The sequence below is a fragment of the Hemicordylus capensis genome, chromosome 5, assembly GCF_027244095.1.
Source record: "Hemicordylus capensis ecotype Gifberg chromosome 5, rHemCap1.1.pri, whole genome shotgun sequence".
Lineage (NCBI taxonomy): Eukaryota > Metazoa > Chordata > Lepidosauria > Squamata > Cordylidae > Hemicordylus > Hemicordylus capensis.
In genome coordinates, this window is record NC_069661.1 from 135,672,616 (window position 1) to 135,698,142 (window position 25,527).

The 25,527-nt window shown below is 41.9% G+C and overlaps 1 protein-coding gene across 10 annotated transcripts in view; it reads left to right on the top strand.

Moving 5' to 3' along the window:
* SCUBE1 (signal peptide, CUB domain and EGF like domain containing 1) overlaps positions 1–25,527 on the top strand; it is a 514,482-nt gene that overhangs the window by 135,522 nt on the left and 353,433 nt on the right. For all 10 annotated transcript variants that reach the window (XR_008308378.1, XR_008308379.1, XR_008308377.1 and 7 more), the window contains one exon: positions 9,889–10,023. Coding sequence is in view for 7 of the 10 variants with exons in the window: in XM_053254957.1 (XP_053110932.1) it covers positions 9,889–10,023 (135 nt within the window). In the remaining 3 variants the exon portion in view is untranslated. The remainder of the gene's footprint in view (positions 1–9,888; positions 10,024–25,527) is intronic.

The following is a 25,527-nucleotide window of genomic DNA, read 5'->3' on the forward strand; positions in this document are numbered from 1 at the left end:
ATGTGCATCACTTTACACTTGCCAACACTGAACCGCATTTGCCACTTTGTCACCCACTCACCCAGTGTGGAGAGATCCTTTTGGAGCTCCTCACAATCAGTTTTGGATTTCACTACCCGAAAGAGTTTGGTATCATGTGCAAATTTGGCCACCTTGCTGCTTACCCCTGCTTCTAGATCATTTATGAATAAATTAAAAAGCACCAGTCTCAGTACAGATCCCTGGGGGACCTCACTTCTTACTTCCCTCTATTGTGAAAACTCTCCATTTATACCTACCCTCTGTTTCCTATCTTTCAACCATTTAGCAATCCACACATGTACTTGCCCCCTTATCCCGTGACTGCTAAGTTTCCTCAGGAGTCTTTGATGAGGAACTTTGTCAAAAGCTTTTTGGAAGTTCAGGTATACTATGTCAACTGGATTACCTTGATCCACACACCTGCTGACACTCTCAAAGAACTCCAAAAGGTTTGTGAGGCAAGATTTACCTTTGCAGAAGCCATGATGGTTCACTCCCAGCAGGGCCTGTTCTTCTATGTGATTTACAATTTTATCCTTGAGGATGCTTTCCATCAATTTGCCTGGAACGGATTGCCTGGATGGCCCCTGGATCCCTTTCTGAAAATCAGTGTTACATTTGCTACTTTCCAGTCCTCTGGTACAGAGCCCGATTGCAGGGATAAGTTATATATTTTAGCAATGAGGTTGGCAATTTCACATTTGAGTTCTTTGAGAACTCTTGGATGGATGCCATCCAGCCCTGGTGATTTGTTAGTTTTCAGTTTTTCCAGACAGTTTAGAACATCATCTCTTGTCACTTCTATCTGACTCAGTTCTTTAGCCTCCATCCCTAAAAAGCCTGGTTCAGGAACAGGTATATGCTCAGTATCCTCTGCTGTGAAGACGGATGCAAAGAACTCATTTGGCTTTTCTGCAACCTCCATATCCTCCTTAATAATCCCTTTCACTCCCTCATTGTCTAATGGTCCAACTGCCTCCCTGGCAGGTTTCGTACTTCTGATGTATTTAAAGAAGTTTTTGTTATTCCCCTTGATACTTTTGGCTAAATCTTCCACAAACTCTTTTTGCCTCCCTTATTGTCACCTTGCCTTTCTTTTGGCAGAGTTTGTGGACTTAGTGGTACCTTTCCTCCTTTTGGGTATACAGTCTTACTGGACTTCTAGTATTGTGGTTTTGAGTAAACTCCATGCACTCTGGAGCGAAGTGATGCTCCTGATTTTCCCTTTCAACTTTCTTTTCACCATACTCCTCATTTTGGAGAAGTTTCCTCTTCTGAAATTCAAAATGTCTGTGTTAGACTTCCGTAGTGATTCTTTCCCCGCATGTATGCTGAATTTGATCGAACTATGGTCACTGTTCCCTAAAGGGTCAATGACACTGACATAATGCACCAGGTCCAGGGTGCCACTCAGAATTAAGTCCAAGGTTGCCTTTTATTTATTTATTTATTTTATTTATTCTCTATCTTATTCCAAGACCAACTGCTCTAGGGCACAGTCAGTTCACGTATCTAGAAATTTGACCTCTTTGTCATGACCTGACTGGGAATTTACCCAGTCTATGTGTGGGTAATTGAAGTCACCCATTATTACAGCCCTGCCTTTCCTTGACGCCTCCCTGATTTCCTCCTGCAACTCCCAGTCACTGTCAGAGTTTTTTATCTGGAGGGCGATAGCACGTCCCCAGTAGCACGTTCCCTTTCAGGCCTTGTATTGTCACCCACAGGGTTTCTGTGGAGGACTCCAGTCTACCTAGGTTTTCTAGCTTGTTAGATTCTATGCCTTCTTTAACATACAATGCTACTCCAACTCCAAGGAGCCCCTCCCTGTCCTTTCTATAGAGTTTATATCCAGGGATAACAGTGTCCCACTGGTTCTCACTGTTCCACCATGTTTCTGTTATGCCCACTGTGTCTATTTCTGCATTAGCAACTAAGCACAACAGCTCACCCATCTTGGCTCGGAGGCTTCTGGCATTGGCATATAAGCACCTATACGCTGAATCTCTCACCTGATGTGTGCTATCTTTCTTTTGATTCTTTGACCACCTGGCACAAGCTTCAGTCTGTTCTTTATGCAGTTCTGCTCTGTCCCCTTCTTTTTTATCTGAATCCTTTGCACCCTTGTGCTTTAAAGGATGGCTTTTGCCAAACGAGATACTGCCCAGCTCCCATTGGCTGTTCCCCAGGCGTCATTTTAAAAGCTGCTCTGCAACCTGTTAGATTTTAAGCACCAGCACTCTGGTTCCATCTTGGTTCAAGTGCACCCCATCCCTTTTTTGCAGGCCTTGCTTGCCCCAAAATGTATCCCAGTGCCTAACAAATCTAAACCCCTCCTCCTGGCACCAACGTCTCATCCACGCATTGAAACCCCTCAGCTCTGCCTGTCTCACTGTACCTGCACGTGGCACAGGTAACACTTCTGAGAATGCTACCTTGGGGGTCCTGGACTTCAATACGCTACCTCTCAGCCTAAATTTGGCTTCCAGGACCTCCCGACTACATTTCCCCACATCATTGGTGCCAACGTGCACCACGACAGCTGCCACCTCCCCAGCACTGTCTAAGAGCTTATCTAGATGCTACGTGATGTCCTCAACCTTCGTACCAGGCAGGCAAGTCACTGTGCGGACAACACGCAGGTCACAAACCCATCTCTCTAAACCTGTAATGATTGAATCACCCACTACAAGGAGGCTGCCATCCCCCAGAGGAGTATCCCCTGTGTGAAAATATATGGGCTCATCATCAATGGAAGGGGTCCCTTCTAAAGGAGCATTTCCATCTTCCTCAGACCGATGTCCTTCTTGCCCAAGACCTTCATTCTCCCTGACAGCAGAGGAGCTACCAGCCCTGGAGTCGGATGCCTCTATCACATCCCTGAAGGTCTCATCCACATGCCCCTCTGTTGTTGGGAATTCTCTGTGGTAAGAGAATCCCTTTTTCATTATAGCAGAGTGCACAGAGGCACAACACAGTGGAATTTACTTAGGCATGCGTGTATGCTGAGAGTAAAGTAATTTGGAGCTAATTCATAGTTTCAAATCAATATATAAGGCATTTATTAAGGAACTCCATTCTAGATAGGAAAGTGAGGAGTTAGGATCTCTAATCTATCTATCTAGCTGGATGCAGATGGATTCTGCATCTTCTCTGCACACATGGTGCAGGGAGAGGAGCTTGCCATGTTGCAAGGTAGAAGGACAGGAAGAGAAGAGAGAGAGGAAGGAGGAAGTGGCTGGAAGGAAGTTAGTCCCTGAGATTAGCAATCTACATATCCAAAGGGATAGTGTCAGAGCAGTAGAGAAGGAATAACCAATGTCTTGACCCTCTAGCCCTCTGACTCACTAGTCTGTCCTCCACTGTCTGAGACAAGAGACAGTGCAAAGTCCTTAACTTCCAACATCTGTCTCTCTGAGCTTCTCCAGATCTGCCACCTTGGTCTTAAGGGAACGGATTTGTTCCCTGAGAGCCAGGAGGATCTTGCACCAAGCACACGCCCATGACTTCTGCCCATGGGGCAAATAGTCATACATGTGGCACTGACTCTGTGCAATAGCAATAGCAATAGCAATAGCACTTACATTTATATACCGCTCCATAGCCAGAGCTCTCTAAGCGGTTTACAATGATTTAGCATATTGCCCCCAACATTCTGGGTACTCAATACACTGGGAAGTGCCCCTTCCCCTGCTGACTTTCTGTCTTCATACTGTTTTTGTTGGCTGTTTACAGTATTTAGAGATAGTTTATTAGAAGTAGTTCATTATCTGTTTATTATATGGGAAGGGAAGGGAGTATTATACGGGAAGGGAGTTGTGTTCACAGTACCTTATCTGGCTTTCCTGCTGAGGAGATTGGTGTTAGCTTGTTTTAGGCAACCACAGAGGAGGGGGAAGTAAAGTGTCAATCTTTGGACAGAAAGACCTTGTACATGGAGTTAAATTCAAAAGCTAACTCGGGTCTGCTTAGACATTCCCTAATATAGGGAAAGGCACGAGGCTAAATCTCCTTTCAAATCACTTGTTAGATGTGAACCTGGGAGTGATCATCCCACTGCCTGCTACGTGACCTGTCCCCACATGCCAACAAATGAGGAGCCCACAATCCCGTGAGGCTCCTGAGCATGTTAAGAGTGGTAGCTACAATAGGGATGTGCGAACCAGTTCAATCTAGAACCAGTTCTAGATCTAACTCCCCCCACCCCCAGCTTGACAGTTCTGGGTCCATCCTGAACTCTAAAATAAAAAATAAAGCCTATTCTAGGCAAAACCGGACCGAGCATGGCTCTAATAGAGCTGGTTCTGAGAGACTCGAGCCTCCATTTTGAGTAAAAGAGAGATTATCATCCATTTTGTGACCTTGCATCAATTGGCCAGATGTGTCTGGCTCTTTGAATGGCTTTGGCAGTGTGTCATTCAGGATATCTGTTACACGATTGGCCAGGGGTGAGGGACAAGGGGGTGTGCTCCAGGAAGGTTATTCTAAGTAAAGTTATAAAACCACCTTATGGCTTGGGATCTCTTTTTCTGGTGCTTTTCTCTTCTGCCGACTGAGGAGCTAATGCTGCTGCTGCTGCTTTGGAAATTGGTAAGGCAACCTTTCCTTGCTTGTGGTGGTTTCCAGAGAGTGGTGTGACTGACTCCTGCTTTTCTCCACCTCTCAATTTTCTTGGGGGTTTGTTTGTTTTAACATTATTTAAGTCTTCAATTACTGGCTGGCTGTAATGTGTGGAATACTTAATTAATTGCTTCATATTTGAAAACACATTGCCTGCTCTGGGAGGGACCCTTTAATCAAAAGTTGTTTAAAAAAACAAAACAAAACCCTACACAATATTTAAGTGTTTTATTTCCTGGCTGCATGTAATGTAGCTTACATAATTAAGTGCTTTCTGCTTGTTTTTATTTTACTTTATTTTTACATTTTTATCCCACTCTTCCTCCAAGGAGCCCAGAGTGGTGTACATGGTTGTTTATCCTCACAACAACCGTGTGAGGTAAGTTGGAATAAGAGATAAGTGACTGGCCCAGAGTCACCCAGTGAGTTTCATGGCTGAATGGGGATTTGAACTTGGGTCTTCCCAGTCCTAGTCACCTTAAAATGTCTAAAATTGCATTTTTAAGAATTGCTTTCTTATTTTTAAATGCTGCTTTTTAAATACTTGGCTTGCTTGCTTCTGAAATGTCTGTGTCTAAATACTTTTTCTGTAGTTTATGTTACTTGGTGGTATTAGCAGGTTTGTGGCTTGCAATGTGTTTGTGGTGTCTGCTTGTTTGGTTTGTGGCTTGCTTCAGCGTGCTTGCAGTCTTCTGTGGTTACTTCTTATTAGTTTGGATTGTGCCTTCTTGTCTTGGTTAGGTGAGATTTATGGTTTGCCTGTGGTTTGTAGTGTCTCTGTAGCTAGGTTTTTGGTTTTAGGCTAGTTTTGTAGTCTTCATTTTGGTCTCTTTGGTGGTTTTTGTGAATTTGTGTTCAGTGTTTTGGCTTGTGGTGCACCTAGGGGTGCCAAAGTGGGGTGTGTGGTGGGCCCCAAAGGGTGGCAACTAGTGTTGGATTCTCTAATGACCCTTAGATTCCACATAGGTATTAATTATGTAGAATCTGTGTTACATCAAATAATCCAATCCCCTTTACTCCCTATGGGAGAAATAATAGAACTTTAACAATATTTTTTTAAAATCACTAAATATCACCCCTTTGACTGGTTGTTTTGGGGCTTGGGTGCTAGCTGGCACTCATGGGGGCCTACCATACACCTCACCTTGGCAGCCCCAGGTGCTGCCCATAGGGAATAATGGGCTGGTTTGAGCCCCATTATTCCCTGTGGAGAACCTTTTTAGATCCGGAGGGTTCTAACTAGAACCAAACCATGGGCCAGTTCTAACAGTTTAGAACCAGCAACTGTACAGCTGGTTCAAGTTTGGTTCTAATTAGAACTGAACCACAAAAACCTGTTTTATGCACATCCCTAAACAACAAGCCTGTAGCCCCAGACATAAGCAAAGAGGCTTCTGGGAGCCCACAGAACAGCAGTGCAACAGTAGGAATACATGAATAGTTTTCACAATGGAGGGGAGTAAGAAGTGGGGTCCCCCCTCCCAGGGATCTGTACTGGGACCAGTGCTCTGACTTGTTCATAAATGATCTAGAAGTTGGGGTAATGAGTGAAGTGGCCAAATTTGCAGATGACACTAAATTATTTAGGGTTGTGAAACCCAAACAGATTGTGAGGAGCTCCAAAAGTATCTCTCCAAACTGAGTGAGTGGGTAACGAAATGGCAAATGCAGTTGAATGTAAGCAAGTGTAAAGTGATGTGCATTGGGGCAAAAAACCCACCCCAACTTCTCATATACACTGATGGGATCTTAGCTGTCAGTGACTGACCAGGAGAGATCTTGAGGTTGTGGTGGACAGCCCCTTGAAAGTGTTAACTCAGTGCATGGCGGCTATGAAAAAAGGCAAGTTCTGTGCTAGGGATCATTTGGAAGGGGATTGAAAATAAACATGCTAATATCATAATGCCCTTATACAAATCTATGGTGCGGCCACATTTGGAGTACTGCATACAGTTCTGGTCACTGTATCTTAAGGGCATTGTAGAACTGGAAAAGGTACAGAAGAGGGCAACCAAAATGGCCAGGGGCCTGGAGCACCTTCCTTATGAGGAAAGGCTACAGCATTTGGGACTTCTATTTTGGAAAAGAAGCGACTACAGGGAGACATGATAGAAGTGTATAAAATTATGCATGCAGTAGAGAAGTGGACACAGAGAAATTTTTCTTCCTATATCTCTAAACTGGAACCAGGGGTCATCCCATGAAACTAGTGGTCAGGAAATTTAGGGCTTACAATAGGAAGTTTTAAAACTTAGGGTTTAAAAAATAAAAATATCAAAGCCTGTTTAAAGAGGCTTTTAAAATCTTTTAATGATAAATTGATAAAAATTTAATGATAAATCTTTTAATGATAAATTTAATGATAAATTTTTTTATTATTATTCATTTCTTTTTAATTGAGTTTGTTCTAATTGATTTTATTCTGTGCTGTGCTTTGTTTTGTTTTGTTAAATTTTATATTACTTTTATTGTTATGAGCCACCCCAAGCAGTATTGTACTGGGGGAGGGGGGGAGGATGATATAAATTTTGTTATTAATAATAATAGTAGTAGTAGTAGTAGTAGTAGTAGTAGTAGTAGTACTTTCCCACACAGTATATGGAATTCTCTGCAGTCGGATGTGGTGATGGCCACTTGCTTGGATGGCTTTAAAAGGGGCTTAGACAAAGTCATGGAGGACAGGTCTATCAATGGCTACTATTCTGGTGGCTATAGGCCACCTTCAGCCTCAGAGGCAAGATGCCTCCAAATACCAATTGCAGGGAAGCAACAGCAAGAGAGTGAACATACCCTTACCTCTTGTCTGTGGGCATCTGGTGTGCCACTTTGTGATGGCAAAGATGAGGAAGATGGCAAGATAGGCCTTGGGCCTGATCCAGCAGCACAGTTCTTACATTCTAAATGCACTGCACAATGATGTAGCATCACTTACTTGAGGCAATGTCAGTTCAATGTCCCTTGCATTATCTAATTGCACCCCACTTGATTTATGTCTTACAGTAATCTTTGCATTCTAATTTTTAAGAATTCGGGAACAATCTAGACCAGTGGTATCAAACTGTGGCCGTTCAGCTATTGTTGGCCTACAACTTCCATCATCCTCAGTCACAATGGCCAGTAGCCAAGGGTGACAGGAGTTGTAGGCCAACAACAGCTGGAGAGCCACAGTTTGACATCCCTGATATAGACTGTCTTTATCTGAAATGCTAAGCAAACAGTCTGAGCTGCTCTTAAAGTCTGCAAAATAGCAGGAATCTTATGTATTACTTAGAGCTGGACAGTCACTTCTCTCTCAGCCTAACCTACTTCACAGGGTTGTTGTGAGGAGAAACATAAGTATGTAGTATACCGCTCTGAGCTCCTTGGAGGAAGAGTGGGATATAAAATGTAGTAGTGGTGGTGGTGGTGGTGGTGGTGGTGGTGATGATGATGATAATAATAATCTTGAAGAAAGAAACAGAGGGTTTAATACTGGCTGCACAAGAACAGGCACTAAGAACAAATACAATAAGAGCAAAAGTAGAAGAATCCACAACAAACAGCAAGTGCCGCCTTTGTAAAGAAGCAGATGAAACAGTGGACCACCTAATCAGCTGTTGTAAAAAGATCGCACAGACTGACTACAAACAAAGGCATGACAAAGTAGCAGGGATGATACACTGGAACATCTGCAAAAAATACAAGCTACCTGTAGCCAAAAATTGGTGGGACCATAAAATTGAAAAAGTTGTAGAAAATGAAGATGCAAAAATATTATGGGACTTCCGACTACAAACAGACAAACATCTGCCACACAATACACCAGATAGAACTGTAGTCGAGAAGAAAGAAAAACAAATTAAAATAATCGACATAGCAATACCAGGAGATAGGAGAATAGAAGAAAAAGAAATAGAAAAAAATCACAAAATACAAAGATCTACAAATTGAAATCGAAAGGCTGTGGCAGAAGAAGACCAAAATAATCCCAGTAGTAATTGGTGCCTAGGTGCAATTCCAAAAGACCTTGAAGAGCACCTCAACACCATAAGGGCCACAGAAATCACCACCATCCAATTACAAAAAGCAACTTTACTGGGAACAGCCTATATTCTGCGACGATTTCTATAATAACAGCAAGAACAATACTGACAATAAAATTCAGGCATCCCAGGTCCTTGGGAAGGACTCGATGTCTGGATAAAAAAAGCCAGTCAATAACACCTGTCTGACTGTATAAACAAGAAATATCATCATCATCATCATCATCATCATTATCATTATTATTACCTTCAGAAATACTTACATTTATGTACTGATTTTTAAAGTGCCAGCCATATCTATTCCTCTTTAGTTTGTGTTTGAATTCCACAGATGGCCCACATTTAATGGGGCCATTAAATGAACATAAATTTCACAAATTTTAGATGTTTGGAGCAAGGACTGTGGAAAGATGAGTACCCAATTACATTATGTTGGCGATGACAGATAATTGCAGGCTAGTACATTCAATGTACTTGACATTTGATAAGCGGTTGGTTACTATTTTAAATACAACATAAAACTTTGCATTCAGAAGTATGTTCTTGGATGTACAGATGAAATGCACCTCACTGAAGAGCACTGAAACTGCAATCAATGCAAAATGTGGCAGCCAGGTTGGCCTCCAGGGCACTGGAGACCAACAGCACTGACTGTGGATACATTTCTGGGCAAAACACTAAATGCTGATTATTACCAATAAAGCTCTAAATGGCTTAGGCCCACTGTATTTAAGGCATCACCTTCTTCATCACAAACCTCACTGCCTATTGAGATCATCTTGGGAGGTGCATCTACAGTTGGCACCAGCTCATCTGGTGGTGGCTAAGAGCTGGCCCTCCTCTATAGCTGTCCTAGGACTGTGGAACATGTTCCTTGCTGGAATAAGACTTTCATCATCTCTAAAATGGGTAGACAATCTTGGCCCTCTAGATCTTGGACTACAACTCCCATAATCCCTAGCCACAATTTATTATGGCTGGGGATGATGGGAGCTATAGTCCCACAACAACTGGAGGGCCAAGATTGCCCTCCCATGCTTTAAAAATACACTTTAAGACATACCGTTTAAATCATGCTTTTAGTTAAATTTTAAACTATGTTAAATCTTTTGTTTTTGTTTTTTATGTTTTATTTTATTGTGTAAAACTCCTGGAGAAACTATATTGGGTGGTATATAAATTATAAAATAAATATAACAAGCCTTATTAAAATTTGTTTCTTTAGATGTTGATGAATGTCTAGATAACAATGGTGGCTGCCAGCAAATTTGTGTCAATACTATGGGAAGCTATGAATGCCAGTGCAAAGATGGCTTTTTCCTGAGTGATAACCAGCACACCTGCATTCATCGCTCCAATGGTAAGTTTCCAGTTGATGATGCTTGTAATGGTAATTCCATGTGAAAAAGTGGGTGAATCAGTTAGCCATAAAAACACATACCAATCACACCATTAAAAACTCTCCGATCACGTTGTATGATGTGATGGTTTTGTATTGTAAATAATGTGAAGCTTCTGGAAATGAGTGGTAGGAACCTGAGACAGACAGACATAAGAACAATGAAAAGGGGTTGAGGGCATATTGCCTTTATGCTGATATTTATATATGCTTGGTGTATCATATCACTGTGTCCATTGGCTTCTGCCATCTTATATTAATTTTGTTTTGAGAGGGGGATATTAATTGGTTTAAACATGGCATTTCATTGTTTTGGGGAATAGATTTCTTGTTGTTTCTCCTTGATTTATATATTAATGTTGTAAACTACTGGGGTTGTAGATTTATTTTTTTAAAGTGGGATATAAACTTTTAATGCATGATAAATGTTGATATAGGTTTGGTTTTCCCCCGGTTGCCTTTCCCAGGAGTTAAATTGTCTTCAAAATCACTCAGTACAGACTCTCATCTGAAGTGTACCCAGTATCAAAGGGACTCTTGTAGCTCTGGATCCCACACCAGGGAAAGATCAAGGCCACCTGCCACAGACTTCCCCTGCTGTACTGGCCAGCCTCACATCCTGCTTGGCTATACTCACCTGAACTGTGGGCTCAGCATTAGAACTGGAAGCATTGAGTGCATTAGTTTCTGATCACTCCCTCCCCTAAGTGCTAACTGGATAAACAGGCAGGGAGGGGATAGTTAGTTCTGGAGCATTTGGCTCTGAAAGGCGAACATTCAGAAAAGCTTCTTTATGCACCTGTCATTGGATTAAACTTCAAACCTTGAGCTAGAAGTGCTTGGGACTTCATACATGCAAAATTAAAAATCCAGTACAGAATAGTTTTGCCATTCCATGAAGACTTAAGAACTGCTCAGTCAAAATGTATAGACTTCATATAAAACGTCTGCTTGGGAGCTGCCTTGGAGTCATTGATGCAAGATGGTCTACAAATGCAAAACAAACACATATATACATAGTATTTAACATATGCAATGTTTTCTGACTCAAAGACTTTGCCAAGCTAATAATTAGAAATAAATCATTTTTATCTGTGTCCAAGTACTAAAAGTTGCATAATACCATCCAAAAAACTGTGCATCATTCCATTTGATACTAAATTGCTACATTTCTTTAGGTAGCTGGTTTGTGAAGCATTTCAAGATTTGAAGGCTCTAGTCTGAAACTCCACAAGGGCTTTAGTGTACAGTATATATATTGCTCCACACAGGTAGGATCAATTCACCAGTCATATCAGTGGTGGGAAATGCTTGTCATGCTGAAGATTCCCTTGACTGGAAGTGACCAAAGAAGGCCTTTATTTGGATAGGACCCTCAAATGCACAGCAGGGGCAGGTGATACACTCTCTTGCACAGAGCAGATGAAGAGCTAAGTTTGGGAATATGAGGATAGCCACAGGAAGTTTTGTTGGTGCAAGCTTATGTTGCATGGTGGATAGGTTATTGGCACAGAAGACAAAAGTGCCTCATATTCTTATTTTGATAAATGGACTTTCAGATCAATCAAGAGTCTGTGGTTACCTAAAAAACTTGGTTGTTGTGACATAAGCTTTTGAGGACTTGTGTTCATATGTTGTCATGCATCTGATGAAGTTGTTTATAGTCCATAAAAGCTTATGCCACCATTATATTGGTGGCCTTTAGTCCTTGGCCTTTAGTTGTTGGCCTACATAGGACTAGTTTTTGTTCAATTTGATAATTTTGTCTCATATTAGACACCCTGTAATTATAGTGAAATTGACAAGATGCTTCTACTGAGATGAAAAAACATTGCAACTGGAGTTATTGCAATCTGCTCTTTCAGAGCAATTGGAGTACAGCTCCAAACATGGAGACAAATTTTATTTTAATACTACCCAACAGCTGAGAGCTGCTTCACTCCTTATGTGGCTTCTCTAGGTTCCTTGGTGTTATCGAAGGGAAATGTATTACATATGAAGGACAGAAGGGTGTCTCCAAACACACAGTGGATATGTAGCAGGAATTTGTGAGCAGTTATGGTATCTTCACATCTCAGCCATTTATCACAAGCAAGCACTACCATGTAAAGTGTAGGGCAATTCTAACTATCTTCAGGGTTACATTCTGGATATGCAAGCATGAGATTGATCTGCAGTATCTGGCTTATACAGTGAATAGAAAAAATTGGAGTGGTGACCGAATGCATGCTTAGGACATAGAAATATTTGAATGTAGGAGGTCAAGTTATCTAAGGTTTCTTTCTGCTTCCAGACCTTTAAAAGTACCAAGTAGCAAATAAACTGATGTTGGAAATAACAAAGTGATGGCAGTAAAATAAGGGCTAGTAAAACTGCAAGTAGCTTGCATTCAGAGAAAATATTCACTGAATATTAAAAGGGCACAGGAGTGCCCCCCCATCCACCATTACTTCTTAAAATTCTGTTTCTTATAAATAGGACAATTATTGAGCTAATATCCTGAAACTTGGCATGTGTGACCTACTTGATGAAGTCTACAATAGCGCTTAATTTTAAAGCAATCTGATCAAAGTTGCCATAGTTTCAGCAAATTAGAAAGTGCTGGTCCCCCACTCCCAACTTTATCCAGGAATATCATTTTATTCCTTTCAAATGTTAGTGAAAATGACTGATGTCCTCTATAAGGCTTGTCTTGAAAAGCAATCCGTTATTGGTTTAAAGTTTTGAGCAGTGGTTCAAAAGTTATTAAGGTTTTCCTGTCCCATTAAAACCTATCGCTAGCAAGTGCTAGGGAAATTATACAGTAGAGATGTGCACAAATCAATTTTTTCATTTCAATTTGTACTTGAATCGAATCACCCCAATTTGTTTTGGGTCCTAATCTGCCCCCTCGAATCACCCCAGTTTTGATTTGCATCCAAATTTTCCAAATCTGAATCGATTTGGAGCAAAAAAAAGGGGGTCCCGGGGGCAAAAGAGTAGGGTGGGTAGTAGTTCCCAATGGGTGGAAGCTACCACCCAGATTTCAAAGAAATTGGGCAAAGGGGATAACCAGGATTTCAGCAGCCTTATAGCTCCACTCTCCTTTCCTACCAGAGAATCTACTCTCAGAACACCTCAGAAACAACAAAACCCAGTGCCCCAAACCCAGGCTTATGGGTTTGGGGGTGGTTGGCACCCTATGTGCACTACACCACACCACGTTTTGGGCCACCCTGGTGCCCCCCAGGTGGAGTTATGGAGCAGTTGAAATCTCCATTATTCCCTATGGGAAAAGCTTAAAGGTGCACAAACTTCAAAAATTCTTTTAAGATTCACTCCTTTGCCTAATTTCTTTGAAATTTGGATGGTAGCTTCCACTCATTGGGCACTACCACCCAACCCACTTTGACCACAAAATGGAGGCCTGGATCTCTGAATTTTCTGGGTCTGAATCTGGGGTGATTTGTTTTGTACCCGAATCTAGGCAATTGAGGGCAGGGGTGATTTATTTTGTCTACAAATCACTCTAATCAGTGAGATTCGGGTATTAATCATTTTGTACCCGCATTTTGCACATCCCTGTTATACAGAACATGGCAGGTTTGGCAATAAAGCCAGAATATTGACACATCTGCCAGTACTCTGACATTGACAGGAGGAGCAACATAATGAGGCTATTCTCACGACCAGGAGAAACCAGGCTAAGGGAGCCCAGCCCTGTTTCAGCTGGTTGTGTGCTGCAACAGGAGCCGTGTGGCTCCTGGTGGGAAACCCACTTAAATAGCCCCCTTAAACGAGGTTAGCGGAGCGTGCACTCCGCTAATCCCATTCTTCTGATTGTGTGCAACCGCAGTGCAGCTCCACACTGCAGCAACCCACGAGTAGCCTCCCAGCTGGGGGTCTACAACAAGCCTCCCCACATCGGGAGGCTCCCGAAAATGCCCCATGCACTCACATGGGTTATTCTTTGACTTCTGGGGGCAAGGAGGCCCCCAAACCCCACTGCTCCAACCGGCTCCATGATGGAGCCAGTAATCATCTGGGCGGCCAATCCGGCTGTGCAGGGAGGGCTTCTTGTTCATGTGCGGGGAGAATGGGTCAAGCCCACTCTCCCCGCAGACCCCCCATTCAGGCTCTTTACACTGCTCGTGTGGAGAACCTTACTTTATTTTATTGCAAATACAATGTCTATTCCACCATGTAATGTGAAGTCTTAAGGAATGGTGGAAGGGAGGGCAGACATGGAATGGAGAAATTAGGAAAGCAGGTGCATGAGCACTGTGGTGGAGAAGCAGTGGCAGCTTGGAGGATGTATGGAATGAATTTGAAAATGCATGGACATAGAAACATGCATGGACTTTAGTAGAGAATGCTTTCTTAGCCAAAAGGCCGAGAAGCGATGGACAGAAATGCAAGCACATGTATGTAACACAAATGTGCCTGCAACACTAACTTGCCAACACAATTGCCACACACATCCATACATTGCAAATGCAATGTATGCACGCACACATATGCATACAAAATGAATACACAAAAACACATGCACACAGAAACATGTACATACAAACATGCACAACAAAAACTGATACATACTCACAAGCACACAGAGAGAATAAAAGGTTCACACACAAGCACACATACAACACTCACACAAATGCACAGAAACACATACACACATTGCACATTTTACTTATTTATTTATCATATTTCTATACTGCCTGATGTGCATTCTAGCTGGTGTACATAAGTTAAAATACAAAATATATAAAAACAGGATAAAATGATTAGAACAATGATGATATGAAATTAATTAAAAGCCTTAGAAGCCAGGCTTAAGGGTCTTTTTAAAAACAGCCAGAGATGGAGAAACTCTGATTTTAACAGGGAGTGCATTCCAGAGACCCGGAGCAGCCACACAGAAGGCCCAGTCTCAAGTAGCCACCAAACAAGCCGGTTCATGACATAGGAAGTGCTCTCTTAAATATCCTGGACCTCAAACAATTAAGGGCTTGATATTATTGATATTAAAGCAGCACTTTGTATTTTGCTCAGAAACATAGCAGCAACCAGTGCAGTTCTTTTAGGACTGGTGTTATATGGTCTCTTCGGGCTATCCCAGAGATTAGTCTGGCTGCCACATTCTGCACCAAATGTAGTTTCTGGTCTGCATACAAAGGCAGCCGCATGTAGAGTCCATTACAGTAGTCAAGCCTGGAGGTTACCAGCATATGTACCCCTGTTCTAAGGTCACTTTCCTCCAGAAATGGGCATGACTGACATAGCCGAAGTTGATAAAAAGCACCTCTGGCCGTTACCCCAACCTAAGAGAACAGAGACAGTTTAGAATCCAGGAACACTCCCAAGCTACGTACTTGTTCTTTTGGGGGGGAGTGCAACCTCATCCAGAACATGCAGATCTAAACCATCTCTCGGGTCCTGACCCCCCACAGTCAGTACTTCTGTCTTATTTGGATTCAATTTAAGTTTGTTATCCCTCATCCAGCCCATTACTGCTTCCATGATGCATTTAGGGAAGTTATGCAATTATTTATTTATTTAGTGCATTTTTATACTGCCCTAACCCAAGGTCTCAGGGCAGTTCACAACAAATAAAAACAAAACATTAAAATCAATTAAATATTAGGATTGGATACTAAGTATTAGAATTGGCAGAAATGGCAAAATTAACAGCATTATTAAGAAATAAATTTGAAGTATTTAAAAGGGATTGGGACCCTCTTCTTGTTTATCTAAAAACACATTATAAAATGGATTTTTATCAGGCCTTCGAGGGGTAATAACAAATGCTTAAAAAATGTTCCAGAGTTTATTTCTGTATGATTTACTGGGGGGAGAATGATGAAACTACAGGCAAGACCTGGGTTTTGTTACTGACACTTGTTCCAATGATGAGATGGAAGTCCTTATGTGCTTTCTCCTTTTTCTGTTTGTTTGTTTGTTTTATTTGTGCTTTCCTTTTTGTGTGTGTGGAAAAACTGAATAAAAATATATTTTTTTAATCAATTAAATATTAAAAACAGCTTAAAACAAATCAATAAATAATCCAAAAGTTACAAAGTTACAAAGTTAAAAAGCTAAAAGGCCTGGGTAAAAAGATAAGTCTTTAGACACTTTTTTAAAAATTTAATTTTTTTACATCACTTTTTACCTGATGAAGCTGATATGGAGAAATAGGTTTGGGTGTCATCAGCACATTGATAACATCCCACACAAAATCTCCTGAACATATACAAGCTATGCATATGCACACACAATTACACAGATACGCAAATACACTTACATTCAGATATACATGTATGTTCAAGTAAGCACACATTATGCACATACAAACACAATACCCTGTACACACATTCAAACACTTTCATCTCATACACACATGCACATCTGCACACATACGGAGCATATATATATCCACACGCGAGCATATAACATATGCACATATGTGTACACATATACATAAATGTATACAATCGCGAACACACATACATGTACAGATGTGCAAGCACAACATACAGAAACGCATGTGCACACAGGTACACAATGCAACGCAAACACAAGCATGCGTGAAGAGAAACAAATGTGCACACATACACAACAAACACACAGAGAAACACAGATGCACACAAGCACATGCACACAATGCAAACATACGTACATTCACACACATGCATGTGTACTACCTGTCCATCCATGTGCATGCACACACACATAGTTTGCTGTGTACACATGAAAAGGTACAGGATATAGTAGTTCAAGTCCTTCTCTGTTCATAAGGGCTGAGTAAGCCTGCACATCCCTTTTCTCTCTGTCATCCCACCTTTTCTTGTCTAAGCAGAAAGTATCTCCTTCACTTCTAAAAATTATATTAACTCTCTCTGTTCTGCTGCCCATCCCCAGTTATCAGAATGCTGACAGGAAAATTGTACTTTGCTTATGAAGGGCCCATTGACCTCCGTGGAGTAGGCCACTTTAATCTATATACTATTTCCAAAAGAGCTGGAAACATTACAGTCCCTTACTGTCCTTATGCATGGAGAACTGGAGTGCCTGCAGGCAAGTGGAATGTATTGGCTAACATGGGGCGATCCTCATATATGTTGTTCTCACAAATATCTAAAGAAAAAGTCCCTTCCACATTCCTCTGCATGCACCCACATGGGCAATGTGCAGTATCTTTGTTTTTTCAGGCATTCTATCCTACCCATCTTGAGTTGGGACTTAAAAGGTGAAGAAGTAGTGTGAGTGCATGGAAGGTACATTGTAAATTAGCTCAATTTGTGACATTGCATGATGTCATTACTGTTCATATGGCATGGTGGTTAGATTGTTGGACTAGGACTGGGGAGACCTGAGTTCGAATCCCCATTCAGCCAGGAAACTCATTGTGTGATTTCAGATCAGTCTCTTCTCTCTCAGTCTAACCTACCTCACAGGATTGTGAGGATAAAAATAACCATGTATGTGCACTGTTCTGGAGGAAGAGCGAGATATAAATGTAATAAATAAATAAATTAAATGTCAAAGCTGCAATTTTCCAAGCTTTGTGGCACCTGAGCCAAAATGTGATAGCCTCTACTCTGGTCTTAAACCAGCAGGTTTTTTGTTTGTTTTACCATCAAATAATTATTTAAAGTGAGAACATTATTACAATAAAATGGGGAAATGATGATAACCGCTATGACCACTAGGGGTGTGCAATTTGGGTTTTCGGTGATTCGGTTTGGGACCCAAACCGAATCACCCCCATTCTGTTCTGTGCCCGGGCTACCCGAATCACCCCCGATTCGGTTCGGATTAAATCCGAATCCGAATTGATCCGGGTAAGAAAAACGGGTCCCAGGGGCAAAATAGTGGGGTGGGGTGGTAGTGCCCAATGGTTAGAGGCTACCACCCAAATTTCAGGGGAATTGGGCAAAGGGCTGATTTTGGGGGAATTTTTGAAGTTTTAGTGTCTTTGGGGCAGATTGGGGGCATAGCGTGGGATCTGGGCAAAAAGAGTGGGGTGGGATGGTAGTGCTGAATGGGTGGAGGCTACCACCCTAATTTCAGAGTGATTGGGCAGAGGGCTGATTTTTGGGGAATTGTTGAAGTTTATGCGTCTTTAAGGTTTTTCCCCATAGAGAAGCATTGAGGTGTCAGCAAATGTATAGCTTCACGCGGGGGGCAAAGGGGTGGCCTAGAGCAGATTAGAGCAAATTAGAGTGGATTCATGGTGTTTCATTGAAAATCTCATTAGCTATCATAGAATCCACACTCAGAATACCTCTGAAACAACAGAACCCTGTACCCCATGGGTTAGAAACCCATGGGGTGGTTGGCACCCTATGTGCACTACACTACCACTCGCTCTGGGCCACCCCAGCACCCCCCAAGTGTAGTTATGGGGCTGCTGAAAGCTCCATGTATACCCTATGAGGAAAAACCTTAAAGACGCGTAAACTTTAACAATTCCCCAAAAATCAGCCCTCTGCCCATATGCTTTGAAAAAATACAGGTAGCTTCCTTGACCCTACCTGGCACTACCACCAACCCCACACTGCTCTAGGCCACCCCTTTGCCCCCCGCGTGAAGCTATACATTTGCTGACACCTCAATGCTTCTCTATGGGGAAAAACCTTAAAGACACGTAAACTTCAACAATTCCCCCAAAATCAGCCCTCTGCCCAATCACTCTGAAATTGGGGTGGTGGCCTCCACCCATTCGGCACTACCACCCCACCCCACTCTTTTTGCCCAGATCCCACGCTATGCCCCCGAACTGCCCCAAAGACACTAAAACTTCAAAAATTTCCCAAAAATCAGCCCTTTGCCCAATTCCCCTGAAATTTGGGTGGTAGCCTCCATCCATTAGGCACTACCATCCCACCCCACTATTTTGCCCCTGGGACCCGAAATTCGAGCTGACGTCACATCAGACCTTTTTGCATTCAAATCAATGGAGGCAAAAAGGCGGGAAATTCAATGAGACGTCATCCCGAATCACCGGAATTTTTCAGGCACGAATCAGGGGTGATTCGGCTCGGCCACGAAAAATATCGGGGGACATCGAGGGTGATTCGGTTTGGGCACAGATCGTTTCGGGCATTGCGCGTTTTTGGGCATTGCTCGTTTCGGGCACAGATCGATCTGTGCCCGACATTTTTTGCACATCCCTAATGACCACCCTATAAATTTTCACTGGCTATGTAAAACAGTGTAGTTGGAAGTCACAAAAATTAAACTGGAAGATCCTGTCAAGTGTACCCAGTGCTATAATACCAATTATATTGATTGAAAAGCTAGGTGAAAACATTATCTTTTGTAGGGTATAATATGTTTGTTTACCTAGACACATAGATATAAAGAATTATTTTATTTTGAAAGATTAATAAGGTTGTTGCCCATGATGAAATATTTGAAAAATCATTATAAAGTTAAAGAACAGCTGAGAAATTTGTTTGGAATTTATAACGCATCAAATTAAGAAATTTTAATGTTTCATTAATATTTTTGTTTTAATGACCGATATTGAGCAGTTAATAATTGCACAAAAATAAAAGTTTGCCACTATTACCATCTTGAGTTGGGCTTTAAAAGGTGAAGAAGTAGTGTGGATGCATGGAAGGTACATTTTAAATTGTACAATGGGTTCATGGAAGGTACATTGTAAATTGTTAAAGGATTTCAAAGAGATTCTTCATGACCCTTCCACCACTTGCTCTCCAATTGTCTCCCTTGTGTTCTTCAAGGGTTCTGATCATGGTCCCTCTAATTTTTTCCACCTCTGTGCAGAATGAATTTTATTCTCGGCGGCAGTATCAAGGCAGTGTGTGCACATCTGCATTCAGAATGGGGCATTCCTGATTTAACCTGTGCAGGATCGAAAATGAACTGAACGGACATCCAAAACTTATGAATGTGCACACACCTTAGAGGGAACAGTGGTTGTGATTATGTGTTGGGGCGGTGGGGTCAGGGCAGTGCTTAGTGGCCAGAATTGGTCTCCTGTGTAAAAGGCTGGCTGAACTATCAACAGGACTAGTATCTTTCAGAAGATCCACAAGTGTTTTCTGAAACACACAAATTAATTGTGAAAATCAGCCCCCAACATCAAAGGCTTCACTTTGAAATTTGGAGCTGATTTTCAAAATTAATTTGTTGCCCCAGAGAGAGAATGAAAGGCAAAAATCTGGGTCTTCACTAGGTATAATGTTTTGCCCATATTCATCTACTTGTGGACACTGTACCTGAGTACCACAGCCCCAAGAGTGCTCCTGAAAGTCCCACTTCCACAGTGATGCACTCTTTAACTCCCCCTTCCTGCTCTCCACAATGAGTGTTTGAAGAGACAAATGTGGAGAGAATCTTCCTTTGATTGAAACACTGGGTGCCCTAGAAGCCTGTATCCACTTAGGTGTATCCGAAATGGGAATTCCTTTTATTTTAAGCCCATCTATGGATTCAGATATTTTCTCCTCTTTTGTCTCAAAAGAAACTCTTTTAGGTGGAATCCCTTTATTAATCCTGTTTAAACATCTCACCTCCAATTGTGATTCAATCACACCTTCTTGATCAGATCTATCTGCAACATCAATTACTTATTTATTTTGACACTAGTGTTTTTAAGCCCGTTATAATAACGGGCTCTAGTGGGGGGGATGCTAGTTTGCTCCTCCTCCCTTCTCCTCCCAGTTGCTACTTCCTTCCTCCCAGTTGCTAGGACGGAGTCCCATCGCCCGAGACCCTCAACAGCAGCCGCAGGAGCAGCAGCCAGATAGGTGGCTGCAAGTTGGTTTTGGGCTGGAGGGGCTTCTCTTCGGCCGGGCCGCGTGCCCGGCGGCGGCCGCTTCTCGTCGGCCGTCCCGCCCGCCTGGCGGCGGGGCTTCTCCTCGGCCGGCCGCGCGCCTGGCAGCCGCTTCTCTTCAGCCAGCCCGCCCGCCCGGCAGCGGCCGCTTCTCCTCGGCCCGCCCGCCCAGCAGCAGCCGCTTCTCCTCCGCCCGCCCGCCCGCCCGCCCAGCGGCGGCCGCTTCTCCTCGGCTGGCCCGCCCGCCCGGCGGCGGCGGCTTCTCCTCGGCTGGCTCGCTTCTCCTCGTCTGGCTTCTCCTTGGCCTTGCCAACATGGCCGCCCGTGTCTGGGCGGCCGTGTCTCTTTCGGCGGTTCTGAGTATGCGCAGAGCGCATGCTCAGAACCGCCGAAAAAGACACGGGCAGCACGGCCACACACTCAGGGTCTTTATTATAGAGGATTGCCATTTCTGTTCAGCTTCTTCATCTGTTTGATTAGATTTGTTTCTCATCAAAGTAAACACTGTGCAACTTGATAGTGTCTGTAGCAGTGTCGAGTATTCTATAATTTTTATTGCCAGATATAGATCCCACAAAATTGTCCTCAATTCTACAGTCCAATTTCCCTCTCTGCTCCTTGGGGATCTATACATGCACTTTACTTCCGAACACTGTCATCTGCTTTCAGCTGGTTTTTCTACAGTTCCACAATTAAAAAGGAGTTAAATCTTAGGTTTTAGTAAGTAATCTATTTTGTAAATAAGTTGCTGCCCTAATAGCAGTCCCCACTCCCATACATATTCTCCAGTTGTGTGTCAAGTAGCATACTTCTGCACGTTTCAAGTCCTAATTTTCCTTTCAGCTACTCCATTTGGTTCTGGAGTATAGGGAATGGTTCTATTATGCTTAATTCACTGTTCCTTTAAATACTGCTCAATGTCATTTCTGAAGTATTCACTGCCACTGTCAGTATGCAAAGTCTTAGGTTTCTTCCCAAATCTGTTAGTGATTGCTCACATACTGTCTGATTTTCATCAATACTTCACTTTTCTCCCTCAGCAAATACGTGCTTGTGTCTGTGTGTGTGTCTGTGTGTGTGTATGTGTGTGTGTGTATGTATATATATATATATATATATATATATATATATATATATATATATATATACACACACATACACCTATCTATCTATCTATCTATCTATCTATCTATCTATCTATATATATAAAATATATGAATGAGAGAGAATCATCAATAAAAGTCAGATTATTCAAATTTATCCCTGGTGTTTTCACCTGGACGGGACCACTAACATCGCTATGGATTAAGTCCAATACCTCAAAAGGCTGAATTTCCATGTTTAAAGAGTATGTATTCCTGATAGCGTTCACTTGAATACACTCAATGCACCTGTTTTCAAACTTGAATGGCTTTATTTTTATATCTCTTGCCAGATGCTCCTTTTTCAGCTTGAAGATGCTATCTTTACTTTGATGACCAATCCTATAATGCCATAAGTTTAAGCAGTCATTGTATATGCAGTCACCTGCCATATTTGCCAAATCTCTTCTGCAATCAGCCTTACAAAGCTATCCTTTAACATAGCTCTAAGTAATAAATCTCTATTTTAAAATACAAAATGACTTTTTCTAAAAATAATTCTGCAGCCCCTTTTTGTAACTGTTTTCACATTCAGTAAACTATTCTGCAAACATGGCACATAATAGGCATCTGGAATGCTTACTTCACTTATTTCTCCTGCTCCAACATTACATTTTAGAGACCTGTGCCTTTCCCTTTTGCAGAAATTGACTGACCATTTGCCAAGAATATTTCAATTTTATAATTAATATCAAATGTCTGAGAAATCCTGTAGATTGTTAAAGAAACATGAAGTTGCTCCAAAGTCTACAAATACTTTGTTTTGACTCTGGTTTGTATTAATTCTGCAAATATTTTCTCTTGCAGAACTCACTAGGGGTGTGCAATTTGGATTTTTGGTGTTTCGGTTAGGATCCAAATCGAAACACCCCTAATTTGTTTTTCAGTCCGATTGTGACCCATCGAAATCACCCCAGATTTGATTTGGATCCAAATTAATCTGAATCTTAATCAATTTGGATCAAAAATGGGTCCCAGGGCCAAAGGAGTGGGGTGGGGTGGTAGTGCCTAATGGGTGGAGGCTACCAACCAAATTGCAGAGGAATTGGGCAAAGGGCTGATTTTTGGTGAATTGTTGAAGTTCTGAGTGTAGATTCTCTGGTAGCAAATGAGATTTTCAATACAAACCATGAATCCACTCTCATTTGCTATCAGAGAATCCACACTCAGAACACCTCAGAAACAACAGAACCCTGTACCCCATGGGTTTCCCATGGGGGTGGCTGGCACCCTCTGTTCACTACACTGCCACTCACTCTGGGTCACCCCATCGCTCCCCAATTGCATTTATGGGGCTGCTGAAACCTACATGATTCCCTATGGAGAAAAACCTTAAAGATGCGTAAACTTCAACAAATCACCAAAAACCAGCCCTCTGCCAAAATCCTTTGAAAAAATTGTGGTAGCTTCCTTGCCCCCCTTGGGCACTACCACCAACCCCACACTGCTCTAGGCCACCCCTTTCACACCGATGTGAAGTGATACACCTCCATTATACCTTATGGGGAAAAACCTTAAGGACGTGTAAACTTCAACAATTCACCAAAAATCAGCCCTTTGCCCAATTCCCCTGAAATTTGGGTGGTAGTCTCCACCCATTAGGCACTAGCACCCCACCCCACTCTTCCACCCCAGATCCCACATTATGCCCCAAATCTGCCCCAAAGACACTAAAACCTCAATAATTCACCAAAAATAGCCCTTTGCCCAATTTCTCTGCAATTTGGTAGCCTCTACCCATTAGGCACTTAACATAAACTGAGTAGTACCCCACCGCCTTGCGGATGGGAGTGGGTTGTAGTTGGCACATGGCAGTTGATGGCAGTGTCCAAAAGACAGTCAAAATGAATAGAAGAAATGAAGGTGTGTAATGAATCCTCATAAGGATTCATTGAGTGAAAGTTCTTATACACCAAAGAATCCAAACACTTGAAAAATAGTGACCACACATTTTGCTCCATAACTCCACTTCTATAAGGGCTAGAGCTTAGCTTTTTTTTTTTTTTAATGAAAGCTGGCAGTCTGGGGGAATTAATAGGAGGGATCCAAAACTTGAATCGATTCAAAGTGAATTAGGCATGATTCAATTTGTACCCGAATCTAGCCAGTGGACCACAGGGGTGATTTGTTTTTTATTCGAATCACCGGAATCAGCTAGATTCAGGTACAAATCGATTTGTATCCAAATCAATTTGCACATCCCTAGTACAAACCTTTCTGTTATTCAAACTTTCTTACCTTTACATTCATTTTTGCATACAGAAGTCTGTTTATATAAAAAAATCTGCCTTTCTGAGATTTATCTTTATCTTCCTTTATCAAATTTCTTGGAAATTTGTTTTTCTGTTCGCTAAGACATGCACTCCTTAAATATGAAATTTTTTTGCACATAAAACATTGTAGGACCCTGAGCAGGGAGCTACTCAGGGTCAGCCCTTCTCTATTGCTGCCCCGAGGTTCTAGAATGCATTCCCTGTTGAAATAAGAGCCTCCCCATCTCTGACAACTTTTAAAAGGTCAGTCAAGACACATCTGTTCTCCCAGGCTTTTAATTTGTTTTACAGTTTAAATAGTTTTTAACACTTTTAACATTTCTTAAATTTTAAGTTGTTTTAATTTTGATTTAATTGTATTTTTATTGTAAAACTGCCCAGAAACATGATTTCTGGGCAGTATAGAAATTGTTTAAATAAAATAAAATAAAACTTGTGAGTATAGAAGCAGGTAATTGGCTGGGTAGGTTTTCAGAGCAGTAAGTAGGAGCTTGCACTACCAAATAGCAGTAGCTGCTGCAAATTATGATGCTTGTGATGGTTCCTGTATCTCCTGCCACCATTTATCTTCAATAATCCTCTCCAGTAATGCCTATTACTCTTGATAGCAGGGAAATGCTATAGGCATGGGGGTATTATTCCAATAGAGAAAGTCCAAATATTTTAAAAATAAAGAAGATGGATTGGTTCACAAAGAAAAATAAGAACAAACAAAACAAAAGATGTTTTGTTTCCAAGAAACACACAGTTCAAAGCACACCCACTTACAGCTTACCACTTTATAGTATGAGTGTCTTTCTGCCAGCTTCTTCCTTGGCAGTTAACTTCCAATTGACTCCACAGCACACATCTATAGAACTCCTCCTGTCAATCTGAGTACGTGACAACAGTTGCCATGCTTTAACTCACTGACCCTGACCCTCAGACCAATCAACATCTCAGCACACAAACAATACTAAACCAGTCAGTTTTTCACAATGCTTTTCAAGTGCCTGGCAGTATGTGCATCTGAAATGTGGGATATCTGCTCAATTCGGACCAGACGCCCTAGCGGCCCCGATAACTCCAGATATATTGGTGCATGCCAGTAATATGTCCTCTCTCCAAAAACTAATAAATACCTGTATATCATTGTATGAGGAGTTCTGGACCCTGGCTTGGATATACTCAGGGACAAATGGAACATGGAACTCACACATAAACTGTTATCAGACCAATGGCACAAGATTGTAGATAGTGTTAAATGTAGCTCAATGGATCT